Source organism: Pseudophryne corroboree, chromosome 5 (assembly GCF_028390025.1).
Source record: "Pseudophryne corroboree isolate aPseCor3 chromosome 5, aPseCor3.hap2, whole genome shotgun sequence".
NCBI classification, from domain to species: domain Eukaryota; kingdom Metazoa; phylum Chordata; class Amphibia; order Anura; family Myobatrachidae; genus Pseudophryne; species Pseudophryne corroboree.
The window spans coordinates 601,582,198-601,597,593 of record NC_086448.1 but is presented as its reverse complement, the minus strand read 5'-3'; the positions used below and the strand labels follow the sequence as shown (position 1 = coordinate 601,597,593).

At 46.8% G+C, this 15,396-nt stretch overlaps 1 protein-coding gene across 3 annotated transcripts in view; it reads left to right on the top strand.

Moving 5' to 3' along the window:
* Nucleotides 1-15,396, top strand: part of CEP192 (centrosomal protein 192) — a 639,877-nt gene that overhangs the window by 292,833 nt on the left and 331,648 nt on the right. For all 3 annotated transcript variants that reach the window (XM_063923418.1, XM_063923417.1, XM_063923415.1), the window contains one exon: nt 11,088-11,439. In XM_063923418.1, coding sequence (XP_063779488.1) covers nt 11,088-11,439 — 352 coding nt within the window. The remainder of the gene's footprint in view (nt 1-11,087; nt 11,440-15,396) is intronic.

Sequence of the window (15,396 nt, the reverse complement as noted above, 5' to 3'; positions counted from 1 at the left end):
TAACGATTAACTATTTTAAAGTGCGCCTTTACCAGTGTTTCTCAAACATGGTCCTCGTGGAACCCTAATGCTGGGTACACACTTGTAGATATATCTGCAGATCATTTGATCTGCAGATATATCTATAGACTGACCGGGCAGTGTGTTGTGCATACACACTGGCCGAAACATCGAGACTGATGTCACAAAGTGGGCGGGCATTTACATGCGTCTGCCCAGTTGTGCTGTCAATCACCGCCGGCTGCTGCAGCATGTGCGGGGGGTTGGCTGACTGCCCACGCGCACACACAACGATCCACCAATATATCTGTTGATATATTGGTCATCGTGTGTGCCGCAGGGCTGACGCAATATGTCTCTGAACGACAGCCTTCAGATATATCGTTGGTACACCCTGGCCAAGGGGCCAGTGATATATCGGCCGTTTAATAGAACGGCTGATATATCAGCCAGTGTGTACATAGCATAACAGTGCATGTGTTGCAGATCATCTAGCTGGTGTGTTAATTGTATAACACAGTAGATCTACAAGTGGTACTTATTATTTCTGAGGATACCTTTAAAACACTCATTGTTAGATTTCCATGATGACAGAGTTTGCGGAACTAGGCAAAACTGTAGTCGTTCAATCATATTTATTTAATTCTTTCCTCCTTTCTGAGGAACTCTGCTACCTTGGAGTGTAGAGGGAATCATCTTATGAGTAGGCACATAGCTTTCATACTGTAACGATTTGTAGTTTTGGATTCTCTCTCCAGCTTGGAAGGTTCCAGCAAGTGTCAGTCTTGCAGCTATATTTTTTTTTGTTTATTTTTTTATCTTTCATTTTTCATACGGATAAGGCAGTCCTATGTACTAGGCATTTTTTCCTTCCTAAATGGTTTCCCTTTCCCTCATTATCCAGGATATTTCTGTTTACCAGAAGATGCGTACTGTATTCTACTACAGATGTTTCTGCAACCCTGATGAGGACAGTCTTTTAGTACTATGTCCATGCTTCAAAAATAATTTGGCTGATCTCTAGTCATTTTGTGACCAGGTGGACTACAGTTACGGTTTGTCAGGTCCCATTTTCTTATTGCCTGGTTGTTTATTTTACCCGTTTGGTGGAGGCCTCATTGGTGGCCCATTGCATGGCTTCAGTAGTTATGCGGAGCAGCAACGTGATACTCTCTAACTCTTTTTGTGACTAAAGATGCCAGTTTTGGGTGCAGAGTTCTGTGCGTAGCTATTGCAGAGTGACCCTCCTCCTTGTGGCTGCTTTGGGAAATCCCCAAATGAAGCAGTATCATCCTCATAGAATAAATAGGATTTTTGGTACTCACAGCTGCTCAGTTTTTCTGAATCCATCTGGGGACACTGCATACCCACCCTTTATTCTCTCTTGTGTGGCTGTTGGTTCGATTCTTCTTTGGGCTTAATTATGTTTAGACAGCTGGTGGAAATTTCCCAGCTGAAGGGTGTCTCTCTACAACACAAGTTAGCAACATCCCCCGTTTTACAGAAACTAATTTAACAATGTTATTTGTTTTTTTTCCCACTGTCCGTGAACAGGACATCTAGCGTGGCCACATTTTAGTTGTGCTCCTAAATGTTGTCTCCTGAATCTCCATCAGTCTCCATCTTGCTGTTTAGGACTGGTGAGTCCCATTTGCAATGCATTATGACTAAGATGCATTTTGGGTAAAAAGATGGCTGGCACTAGCACTGTTGCACGGCACCTGGCCTGCACTCAGTGGTGCTGACTGCAGCAATAATGTTTGAGGACACATCTGTAGCTCTTTACCATCAGACACTGATCAGTCTGGGACACTGGTGAACAGTTCGCTGGGGTAGTTTGGGGGTGCCCTGCACCCTAGAGGCGAACCCCTATAATGTTAAGGACCTGCACTATGAGGTTACCTTGACGATTGGTGAAAGGCTCATAATGGCCAATTTTATGCCAAAAACCTCAGATATGATGTATAATTAAATGTATTATAATTCTAATGGTTGTATGGTGCACCTGCTCTCTTGTGTCTGTGTTGGTATGCTACTTTCAAGCCTACGTTCCCTGGCCCAGTAGGTCTGCATTAAGCATCTGGCCCACCCTTTTGTCTACCTGCAGATGCTACTCTTGGCTGGCTTCTGGCATCCTAGTTCTCGTCCGGATTTCTCTCCGTATCCTCTTTCCCAATTACCTGCTGGCTTACCCTGTGCAACATCATTTTCAGAGCCTTCTGTCGTCGGCAGCCGGCAGGACTCTCCTGAGTGCTATGTTTTGATTCGTTGAGGGACGCTATCTTCCTGTGACTGACCTGCATTTCCACCTGTTAATACTGCAGGTTTCACTAAAATAATGAACCTCTCCATGCAGTGGATCATCCTGTAAATTGTTTGTGCTGCTGCTGCATCTTGTCGTTTTTCCAGTCGGGCAGCTGTTCCCGATAATTCCACGCTACTATACAAACCATCTCTGGAAAATCTCCAGATCATTGTCTCCTCGCTATTAATTTTGTCCATTATCCCCTTTTCCCCTTAACATTACTTAGTTCTACAGTTTGTTTTTCCATCTATTGTTCCCATCCCCCCTTTGTGGTTTTCTTGTCCCTCACCTCTCCCTGCCCCAAACCCTTCTCCAGCTTATTTCCCTATCCCCCTCCCCCAAAATTTCTCATTTTCCTTTCCGTTCATTCTCTGCTCGACCATGGCGGGGCTGCGTTTGGGGTGCCCATGCTGGTGGTACTATTTACTATACGTGTCATACAAATTCTGCTGTTGGCAGTTCCCAGCGGATTCTGCTGTTAGTGGTGCCCAGCTCCTGATGTCCAATGCAACTTAATTACCTCTATGGAAATCGTTGTTGGACTGCAGAGTCACCATTCACGCCAATTTGCGACACTTAATTGAATCTTTGCCGTTCAGGGTATTTGGGGGGATCCAACACCTACTATAACTATTTTGTGTGAATTGGGGTTTTCCATTTGGCTCCCCATTTACCCTATATGTGTTGCAGTATCTTTTGCTTTGATAATGTAAGGCTTTTGGGAGATACGTAATTTCCCTTGCTATTGTTTCTGATGCATAACCGTTTTAAATCTAGTGGCAATTCTGTGGTCATCATTAAAGTGTGGTACTTTGCCTCAATTGCAGTACTGCTATAACAATTTGTGTCTCCATTCAATAGCCTAACCATTTCCACATTTGTTCTGAGTTTAGATGTTTGCACTTATATTGTTAATGTAATTGTTTCAATAGAGATTAAAGAGGCTCCTAACCATTCCACTTTCTATTGCATTTACACGGTTTATATTCTAGATACTAGCAGGTGCTTTAACAGAAGGTCTGTTTCTTTTCGACATCTGTGATCTGGGGTATAGATAAATATTTCTATATGTCTGCCCTTTCTAAACGTAACTACGTACAGGTATTCCCAAAATGGGGGGAAAAACCAGGCAAATGTCTGGAAAATATATTACTCCTTCCACTCCTCCTAGTGATTGCCTTGACCCTGGCTCTGAGAGTGCTCAGTCTCCCAAGTCTGTAGTGTGGGTGCCTACAACTGTGGTTGAGGCAACAATGGAGATTTTGAAAATCTTGATAACCCTTATTAATAGAAAGCTAGACTCCATTCAGACATATTTCAATGCTGCCCTTGTCAAAGTAGATTCTAACTGCTCCAGTCTGTTCACCATAGAATGAATAACCATTGCTTCATAGGATTTCCTGAACCAATCACTGGCAAACTGCTTGGGGAATTTTATGTTAGAGCTTCCTAAAATTATACGTTTCTGATGGCCCTCTCTTACCCTATAGCCCTGATAGACCCACCTCTAATACCAGACTTTGGCTGGCTATTGCGAAGTATTTAGATTATGAAAGATCACTTGCCACAAGGTACCACAACTAGTTACAGGATATCATTCAGTGTGTATGCACTGGCAATCTTCCCCAATTAGCAATTGACGTTATAGCGCTGATTGCTAACTAGGAGAGGTTACCCAGTGTGTACCCGGCTTAACAAACTTGAGAAAATCTGTTAAAATTGCTCATAAACAGTGAGCAAACCTGGTAGATATTTACCCCAACAGACTTCTAGCAGTTATTGCAGCAAAAGGTAGTTTACCAGGTATTAGTCTGCAGTTGTAAACTTATGCAAGACATGTTACAATTCATTGGGTGGATATAGGGGTATATTCAATAAGAGTCTGATCCATTCCGACATGCAGTTGTCGAAATGGATCCGACAACCCTTATTCAATGGACAGCCAAATCCGACTGTCTGATTTGGCCGTACACAGGGTCCTGTGCTGCCGCTACTGTCAGCAGCTGCGGATGCGCTGACATCAGCGGCCAGGGGTGCAGATGGCGGCGGGGGGGAGCAGATATCGGCGGCCAGTGGGAGGAGCTGGCTGCGGGGTTGACATGTCTGCGGCGGCGGGAGGCGCTGCAGGGAGAGAGGTGGCAGGGGTTGCTGAGATCGGCGTCCGGAGCTGGCTGCGGGGGGACATGTCTCCGGCGGGGGGAGTCGCTGCAGGGAGAGAAGCACCTCTCTCCCTGCAGCGCCTCCCCCTGCCGTCGCAGATATGTCCCCCCGCAGCCGGCTCCGGATGCCGATCTCAGCACCCGCAGCACCGCTTGTGTCCTCGCCTCAATCAGACTTGTTTTCAAGTCGGATTGAGTTTGTCAGAAAGAGGGCCAAAACCTGTCTGATTTGGCTCCATTTCCGACAGAAGCACGCAGATCGGTGGCTATTCTGCCGATCCACGTGTTTTCTGACAGGTCGGGAATTCCCGTTTTGTCGGAAAAAATCAGCCCCTATTGAATAGGTCGGAACCCCTTCCCACCTATTTCTGTCAGAAGACGGCAACTTCTGACAGTTATTGAATACACCCCATAGTATGTAATTAGCATTAACATTCTCAAATCATTTCAAAGATTATTTCAGAAGTAGTTTTCTTGGATGATCCACAAAAAAACCGCACAGGGACTCTTCCGAGACTTAAAGCAAGACCGTTTACTTCAAAAGAAGTGCTCACAATAGTGTTAAGGCTAGTACAGATGGGAGAGATGTGTACTGAGCGATCTTAACACAGACCGCTCAGCACACATCTCTCTCCCCGCTCCGCACAGCGCGACAAAGGGGGGCCGCTCGCACACAGTGCTGAAGTGAGCGACCCTCTAGATTGAGCCTGCATGCAGGCTCAATCTAGCACCGGCGATAACTATCGCTATCGCTGGGGGGCATACACAAGACAGATTCATGCTTAAAATGTAAGCAATCTAGTCAGATTGCTTAGATTTTAAACACTGATCTCTCCGTGTGTACCACCCTTTAGTGTATAACCTAATCCTTTATTGCATAAGGACAAAGTGAAATAGCTCGAACCTTAAAATTTACATTAAGCTGATCTAAGAAATTCAACAATGGTGTGTGTGCATGTGAGAAATGAGAAGACTTTGTGACACAATAACATCTGTTAAAATTTAATATAATTTAATATATATTTCTCTGACGTCCTAGTGGATGCTGGGAACTCCGTAAGGACCATGGGGCATAGCGGCTCCGCAGGAGACTGGGCACAACTAAAGAAAGCTTTAGGACTACCTGGTGTGCACTGGTCCTCCCCTATGACCCTCCTCCAGACCTCAGTTAGAATCTTGTGCCCGGCTGAGCTGGATGCACACTAGGGGCTCTCCTGAGCTCCTAGAAAAAGAAAGTATATTTTAGGTTTTTTATTTTCAGTGAGATCTGCTGGCAACAGGCTCACTGCTACGAGGGACTAAGGGGAGAAGAAGCGAACCTACCTGCTTGCAGCTAGCTTGGGCTTCTTAGGCTACTGGACACCATTAGCTCCAGAGGGATCGAACACAGGGTCCGACCTCGATCGTCCGGTCCCGGAGCCGCGCTGCCGTCCCCCTTACAGAGCCAGAAGCAAGAAGTTGGTCCTGGAAATCGGCGGCAGAAGACTTCGGTCTTCACCAAGGTAGCGCACAGCACTGCAGCTGTGCGCCATTGCTCCTCATGCACACCTCACACTCCGGTCACTGATGGGTGCAGTGCGCTGGGGGGGGGGGGCGCCCTGAGCAGCAATATTAAACACCTTGGCTGGCAAATCTACACAATATATAGTCATAGAGGCTATATATGTGTAAAATACCCCTGCCAGAGTCCAATAAAATAGCGGGAGCAGCCCGCCGAAAAAGGGGCGGGGCTATCTCCCTCAGCACACTGGCGCCATTTTCTCTTCACAGTGCAGCTGGAAGACAGCTCCCCAGGCTCTCCCCTGTAGTTTTCAGGCTCAAAGGGTTAAAAAGAGAGGGGGGGCACTAAATTTAGGCGCAATATTGTGTATACAAGCAGCTATTGGGAAAAATCACTCAGTTATAGTGTTAATCCCTACATTATATAGCGCTCTGGTGTGTGCTGGCATACTCTCTCTCTGTCTCCCCAAAGGACTTTTGTGGGGTCCTGTCCTCAGTCAGAGCATTCCCTGTGTGTGTGCGGTGTGTCGGTACGGCTGTGTCGGCATGTTTGATGAGGAGGGTTACGTGGAGGCGGAGCAGATGCCGATAAATGTGATGTCGCCCCCTGTGGGGCCGACACCAGAGTATATGGATAAGTGGAAGGTATTAACCGACAGTGTCAACTCTTTACCTAAAAGGCTGGATGACGTAACAGCTGTGGGACAGCCGGCTTCTCAGCCCGCGCCTTCCCAGGCGTCTCAAAGGCCATCAGAGGCTCAAAAACGCCCGCTCCCTCAGATGGCAGACACAGATGTCGACGATGTTGAGACCTTTACACAATCCACTAGGAACATCCGTTGCATGATCTCGGCAATGAAAAATGTGTTACACATTTCTGACATTAACCCAAGTACCACTAAAAAAAGGGTTTTGTGTTTGGGGAGAAAAAGCAGCCAGTGTTTTGTTCTCCCATCAGATGAGTGAATGAAGTGTGTGAAGAAGCGTGGGTTCCCCCGATAAGAAACTGGTAATTTCTAAAAAGTTACTGATGGCGTACCCTTTCCCGCCAGAGGATAGGTCACGTTGGGAGACATCCCCTAGGGTGGATAAGGCGCTCACACGTTTGTCAAAAAAGGTGGCACTGCCGTCTTAGGATACGGCCACTTTGAAGGAGCCTGCTGATAAAAAGCAGGAAGCTATCCTGAAGTCTGTATATACACACTCAGGTACTATACTGAGACCTGCGATTGCTTCAGCATGGATAGTGCTGCTGCAGCGTGGTCGGTTACCCTGTCAGGACAGGGATACTATTTTGCTAACCATAGAGCATATTAAAGACGTCGTCTTATATATGAGGGATGCACAGAGGGATATTTGCCGGCTGGCATCCAGAATTAATGCAATATCCATTCTGCCAGGAGGGTATTAGGGACCCGGCAGTGGACAGGTGATGCTGACTTTAATATGCACATGGAGATTCTGCCTTATAAGGGTGAGGAATTGTTTGGGGATGGTCTCTGGGACCTCGTATCCACAGCAACAGCTGTGAAGAAAGATTTTACCTCAGGTTTCCTCACAGCCTAAGAAAGCACTGTATTATCAGATACAGTCCTTTCGGCTTCAGAAAAGCAAGCGGGTCAAAGGCGCTTCCTTTCTGTACAGAGACAAGGGAAGAGGGAAAAAGCTGCACCAGACAGCCAGTTCCCAGGATCAAAAATCTTTCCCCGCTTCCTCTGAGTCCACCGCATGACGCTGGGGCTCCACAGGTGGAGCCAGGTGCGGTGGGGGCGCGTCTCGGGAACTTCAGCGACCAGTGGGCTCGCTCACAGGTAGATCCCTGGGTTCTGCAAGTAGTATCACAGGGATACAAGCTGGAGTTCGAGGCGACTCCCCCTCGCCGTTACCTCAAATCAGCCTTGCCTGCTGCCCTCGGAGAAAGGGAAGGTAGTACTGGCGGCAATTCACAAGCTGTACTTCCAGCAGTTGATAATCAAGGTACCCCTACTTCAACAAGGCCGGGGTTACTATTCCACAATGTTGTGGTACCGAAACCAGACGGTTCGGTGAGACCCATTCTAAAATTGAAATGCTTGAACACTTATATACGAAGGTTCAAGTTCAAAATGGAATCGCTCAGGGCGATTATTGCAAGCCTGGACGAAGGGGATTACATGGTATCACTGGACATCAAGGATGCTTACCTGCATGTCCCCATTTACCCTCCTCACCAGGAGTACCTCAGAATTGTGGTACAGGACTGTCATTACCAACAAGGTAATGGCCGAAATGATGATACTCCTTCGAAAAAAGGGAGTTATAATTATCCCGTACTTGGACGATCTCCTTATAAAGGCGAGGTCCAGGGAGCAGTTGTTGTTCGGAGTAGCACTATCTCGGGAAGTGCTACAACAGCACGGCTGGATTATGAATATTCCAGAGCTGCAGCTGGTTCCTACGACGCGTCTACTGTTCCTGGGTATGGTTCTGGACACAGAACAGGACAAAGTGTTTCTCCCGGAGGAGAAGGCCAAGGAGTTGTCATCTCTAGTCAGAGACCTCCTAAAACAAATACAGGTGTCGGTGCATCAATGCACGCGAGTCCTGGGAAAGATGGTAGCTTCTTACGAAGAAATTCCATTCGGCAGGTTCCATGCAAGGATCTTCCAGTGGGATCTGTTGGACAAGTGGTCCGGGTCGCATCTTCAGATGCATCGGCTGATAACCCTGTCTCCAAGGGCCAGGGTGTCGCTGTTGTGGTGGCTGCAGAGTGCTCATCTTCTAGAGGGCCGCGGTTTCGGCATACAGGACTGGGTCCTGGTGACCACGGTTGCCAGCCTTCAAGGCTGGGGGGCAGTCACACAGGGAAGAAACTTCCAAGGACGAGTCAGGAGACTTCCCTACACATAAATATTCTGGAACTAAGGGACATTTACAATGCCCTAAGCCAGCTCGACCCCTGCTTCAACACCAGCCGGTGCTGATCCAGTCAGACAACATCACGGCGGTAGCCCATGTAAACCAACAGGGCGGCACAAGAAGCAGGATGGCGATGGCAGAAGCCACAAGGATTTTCCGATGGGCGGAAAATCATGTGTTAGCACTGTCAGCAGTGTTCATTCCCGGAGTGGACAACTGGGAAGCAGACTTTCTCAGCAGGCACGACCTCCACCCGGGAGAGTGGGGACTTCATCCAGAAGTCTTCCAAATGATTGTACACCATTGGGTAAGGCCACAGGTGGACATGATGGCGTCCCGCCTCAACAAAAAACTAAAAAGATATTGCGCCAGGTCAAGGGACCCTCAGGCGATAGCTGTGGACGCTCTGTTAACACCGTGGGTGTACCAGTCGATGTATGTGTTCCCTCCTCTGCCTCTCATACCCAAGGTACTGAGAATAATAAGAAGGAGAGGAGTAAGAACTATACTCGTGGTTCCGGATTGGCCAAGAAGAACTTTGTACCCAGAACTTCAAGAAATGATCTCAGAGGACACATGGCCTCTGCCGCTCAGACAGGACCTGCTGCAGCAGGGGCCCTGTCTGTTCCAAGACTTACCACGGCTGCGTTTGACGGCATGGCGATTGAACACCGGATCCTAAAGGAAAAAGGCATTCCGGAGGAAGTCATTCCTACGCTGATTAAGGCTAGGAAAGATGTGATCGCGAAACATTATCACCGCATATGGCAAAAATATGTTGCTTGGTGTGAGGCCAGGAAGGCCCCAACGGAGGAATTTCAACTGGGTCGATTTCTGCACTTCCTACAGTCAGGAGTAACTATGGGCCTAAAATTTGGGTTCCATTAAGGTCCAGATTTCGGCTCTGTACATTTTCTTCCGAAAAGAACTGGCTTCACTGCCTGAAGTTCAGACTTTTGTTAAGGGAGTGCTGCATATTCAGCCCCCGTTTGTGCCTCCAGTGGCACCGTGGGATCTCAACGTGGTGTTGGATTTCCTGAAGTCGCATTGGGTTGAGCCACTTAAATCCGTAGAGCTAAAATACCTCACGTGGAAAGTGGTCATGCTATTGGCCCTGGCTTCGGCCAGGCGTGTGTCAGAATTGGCGGCTTTGTCATGCAAAAGCCCTTATCTGATTTTTCATATGGATAGGGCGGAATTGAGGACTCGTTCCCAATTCCTTCATAAGGTGGTATCAGCTTTTCATGTGAACCAACCTATTGTGGTGCCTGCGGCTATTTGGGACTTGGAGGACTCCAAGTTACTGGACGTAGTCAGGGCCCTGACAATATATGTTTCCAGGACGGCTGGAGTCAGGAAAACGGACTCGCTATTTATCCTGTATGCACCCAACAAGCTGGGTGCTCCTGCTTTTAAGCAGACTATTGCTCGTTGGATCTGTAGCACGATTCAACGTGCACATTCTGCGGCTGGACTGCCGCATCCTAAATCTGTAAAAGCCCATTCCACGAGGAAAGTGGGCTCTTCTTGGGCGGCTGCCCGAGGGGTCTCGGCTTTACAACTTTGCCGAGCAGCTTCTTGGTCGGGGTCAAACACATTTGCAAAATTCTACAAGTTTGATACCCTGGCTGAGGAGGACCTTGAGTTCGCTCATTCGGTTCTGCAGAGTCATCCGCACTCTCCCGCCCGTTTGGGAGCTTTGGTATAATCCCCATGGTCCTTAAGGAGTTCCCAGCATCCACTAGGACGTCAGAGAAAATAAGATTTTACTCACCGGTAAATCTATTTCTCGTAGTCCGTAGTGGATGCTGGGCACCCATCCCAAGTGCGGATTGTCTGCAATACTTGTATATAGTTATTGTTAACTAAAGGGTTATTGTTGAGCCATCTGTTAAGAGGCTCAGTTATATTTCATGCTGTTAACTGGGTATAATATCACGAGTTATACGGTGTGATTGGTGTGGCTGGTATGAGTCTTACCCGGGATTCAAAATCCTTCCTTATTGTGTCAGCTCTTCCGGGCACAGTATCCTAACTGAGGTCTGGAGGAGGGTCATAGGGGGAGGAGCAAGTGCACACCAGGTAGTCCTAAAGCTTTCTTTAGTTGTGCCCAGTCTCCTGCGGAGCCGCTATTCCCCATGGTCCTTACGGAGTTCCCAGCATCCACTACGGACTACGAGAAAAAGATTTAACGGTGAGTAAAATCTTATTTTTTTTTATTCTAGCGTTCTTGCAGATTGGATTATTCAAATGCAAATGTGACCCAGAAACTGGACATCCAGAATGGCAGAACACCAGAGAATCTGGCTGTTTCCAAGAGGAGTGGTCACTTGTCACAAAGGTTTTCATCCAGTTTTGGTGGCATTGTGAAGGATGAACTATATCCTGTCTCTAGCGTTATGGAAGCTACAGATTCAGATACAGCTGACAGAGGAGCTGTAAACAGATTAGCAGATGCATATCTATCACCTACATGTTTGAAAAATCAAAGGGATGGTCAAGAATCTTCAGATATTTGTCAGTCTGATCAAACTCAGTTATTTCAATGGAGCTTTGCTCATGGTAGCTGTGAAAATGGTAAATTCCAAGTTTAAGTGGTCATTGTAAATTACATGATTTAGAATAGCTCAGACGTTCCCAAAACTTTTTACCCGCCTTTTACCTGGCATTTCTGATCCGGTAGTTTTGCCGATCCCTGTCTGACCTCCCCCCCCCCCCCTCCCTCCCCTTTCGCACAGGCAAGCAGATTACCGGGTCAAGAATTTCTACCTGGTAATTTACGTATCAAAACAGGTATTTCGTCGTTGTGAAAGGGTCAACCCGGGTCGAAATTCCCGGATCTCCAAACCTGGTAAATGTCTGGTGTCTGGGTCGAAGTCCTGGTAATTTCAACTCAGGTTGACCCTTTTACACAGATAAAGGACCCGTGTTTATCGGCACATTACCGGGTAGAATTTCTTCACCCGGGAGTTTGCCTTTCTCTGTGAAAGGGGTATTGTTTAAATTTACTTACATAGCGCAGCATGTTCCGTTGCGCCTTGCAATTGGTAACAACAATAAGAAGAAACACTGGGCAATAACAGACAGACATAGAGATACAGTAGGAAGGCCCTGCTTGCAAGCTTACAATCTATAGGAAAATAAGAAGGATACAGAAGGGTAGGTGCTATCTATAGCATAGTGGTCCCATCCACTTTAATTTCACAATGAACAGTGATGAAGCTTAGTCCATCTCCATTAAATAAAGAAAATTGGGCCAATAAAGACCTTTTTTCTTTCTCATACGCCCTAGAGGATGCTGGGGACTCCAAAAGGACCATGGGATATAGACAGATCCGCAGGAGCTTGGGCACATGATAAAGACTTAAACTGGGTGTGAACTGTCTCCTCCCTCTATGCCCCTCCTCCAGACCTCAGTTAGACTTTGTCCCCAGGAGTGATGGGTCACACACTAGGGTAGCTCTCCTGAGTTTCTCTAAAAGACTTTGTTAGGTTTTTTTTTTATTTTCAGGCAGACCTGCTGGCTACGGGCTTCCTGCACCGTGGGACTGAGGGGAGAGAAGCAGGACCTACTTCTTCTTAGTTTAAGGGCTCTGCTTCTCGGCTACTGGACACCATTAGCTCCAGAGGGTTCGATCACTTGGTGCGCCTTGCTGCTTGTTCCCGGAGCTGCGCCGTCAATCCCCTCACAGAAGCCTGAAGAAAGAAACCGGATGAGTATTGGAATAAAAGAAGACTTCAGTGACGACAGAAGACTTCAGTAACGGAGGTAACAGCAGCGGTAGCGCTGCGCTCCATGCTCCCACACACCAACGTCTTTGGCAGGGCGCTGGGGGGGGACCGCCCTGGGGGCATGTTGCTGAGGTTTATAACACTGGCGGGGGGGGGGGGACATATTTACCGGGTATGTTCACCCCGCCAGTGTGCCGCGAAACGGAGGGAGCAGCAGCGGTAGCGCTGCGCTCCCTGCTCCCGCACTCCATCGCCTCTTGCAGGGCGCTGGGGGGGAGCGCCTTGGGCGGCATATACTGTGTAGATCAATGGTGGGGGGACATATTTAGGTGCCCGCCCCGCCAGTCTACCGCGAAAAGGAGGGAGCAACAGCGGTAGCGCTGCGCTCCCTGCTCCCGCACACGTCGGGTCTTGCAGGGCGCTGGGGGGGAGCTCCCTGGGCGGCATATACTGAGTGATCGCTGGCGGGGGAACATATTTAGTTGCCCGGACACCGGGTAGCTTCACCCTGCCAGGGTACCGCGCTACATTGCTCCCACACACCAACGGCTTCCAAAGGCGCAGGGGGGGGGGGCGCCCTGTGCAGCGTTTTATTTATATATATATATATATATATATATATATATATATATATATATATATATATATATATATATATATCAAAATAGGTGAAGTGGCACTCACTGAAAATACAAAGTTGTCTGCTGGGGTGTCCAAAATTCTAGAGAAACTTGTTTCCACAAGGTCCCATAGTATATCCAATGTTTAAAGAAGGCACTCACCAGACTGTAGTTGAAATGCAAAAAGGCGTTTATCAAGTTTCACATCAAAAAAATTAAAAAAAAATGACCAACCATGCATTAATTTTTTTGATGTGAAACTTGATAAACGCCTTTTTGCATTTCAACTACAGTCTGGTGAGTGCCTTCTTTAAACATTGGATATATATATATATATATATATATATATATATATATATACAGTGGGTTACTCACTGTATATAGGTCCCCCCAGCTAAATATAGGTATTTATATATAGTTTTTTTGAGCGGGCTTGAGCGCGCCGGGAAGGGGCGGAGCTTAGCCCTCACAGAGGAGTCGGCGCCATTTTCCTCAGGTCCCCGCCAAGACTTGCTGTATAGTAAGAAGGAGGGGGGGAACAGTATTTTTTAATGCTATAGGGGTGTCATATAGCATTGTTTGATAATGGACGCAAAATCCTTGTTGTGATACATAAATTCACTGTTTCCCTGTTTGTTTACCCACTTTCGGTTAGTCGACATATGTCGACAGGTGTGAGGGTTTTGTCACAAGCTGCTGTGGGGATAACTGTCGGCTTCGCCGGCGCATGGCGGTACTTGATTCGGATAATAAAGTATTAGCAGGTCTGTGTTTGTGTGCTTAAAAAAGTAAACACGCTAGGGGAGACACAGTTGTTTGTGGATGCCCTGTCGTCATCAGCGGTATTTCCTGGGTAAAAAAATGAACATATAGGTGTAGTGTATATATATATATATATATATATATATATATATATATATGTGTATATATATATATATATATATATATATATATATATATTTATAGGTATATGTGGGGGGAGTGTTATTGAAATTGTATATGTATGCTTTCCTCAGAACCCTCGGGGTTCCAAGATTATTATTATTTTTTGCCCGCTTACTATTCCTTGCTGTCGACATTTACTACGTTTCTGTCGACCATAACGTTCCTGGTAGATCCACATCTGGGGCATGTCAGTACATGGTCATACACATTCACAACACATTACTGTCACTAGGGACCTGACAGGTCTGGACAATCCACTTGCGTATAGGTTATATCTATATGTATATATATATATATATATATATATGTAGATATGTTTATATATGCATGGTTAGGATATGTCTGTTTTATTGTGTATTACATTATGTATATCCATGAATGCTGAAATAATGGTATTCTTATCATGTGCTGGTCGCTCTGTTGATTAAGCTCTAGTTTAGCCGTGACGAGTTGGTTTTCGATCCTATCAAGGAGTCGGAATATTCTTCTCTTCCCGATGCGGAGAGAACATTCTGGCAGTCAACTCCTGGTCGACGCAGAGCCCGGTCGCAAAGGATCATACACAGGAAGCGAAGTGATATTTTATTTCTATACTTTGACCGTGTTTGCATGGCATGTACATGAGGGTGTGTTATTTTCGGGTAGGCATCCGATAGTATTACCCTACCCAGAGTGGGTAACCTGTTTAGTTTGATTCTACTTTATAACATTGCAGCAGGCTGCCCGTGACACCAGGAGGTGTGGCCGCGAAAATGCTGAGGATGTCTCCGTGAGATACTGGAGGGAGGTATACAGCTGTTTGGAGAGGCCTCTATTCAGTCAATCTCGGCGGATACCACTAGTAAGTCTAACTTCGTGAGTTAGGCTCCTTCACAACGGTTGGTGACGCATTCTTTTGTGGGATGCAGTCGTTTTAACCGGTTCGATGCCGTTCCTTTTTCTTTTTCTGTGCAGACAGTGGAAGTTGAAAAGGTAAGAGTTCTGCAGCCTTGTTGGGTTCGCAGAAGTGGATGTTGTTTTCCGTTTCCACCACATCCACCAATTGTCGCCGAGTCTATCGGGCTGGTCCCCACTCCGGTGAGCTCTCCTCTACTAATTTTCGGTTGGTCCAGGAATAGACTAGGACCTGTGAGTTATTTATAGAATCCAAAGGGGAACATTCTGAGTTACGGTTGTTTCCCCTTGCTGCTTTTTCTAATAGATATTGCCGTTCCACTCTGGAAGGGTGGTAGTACGC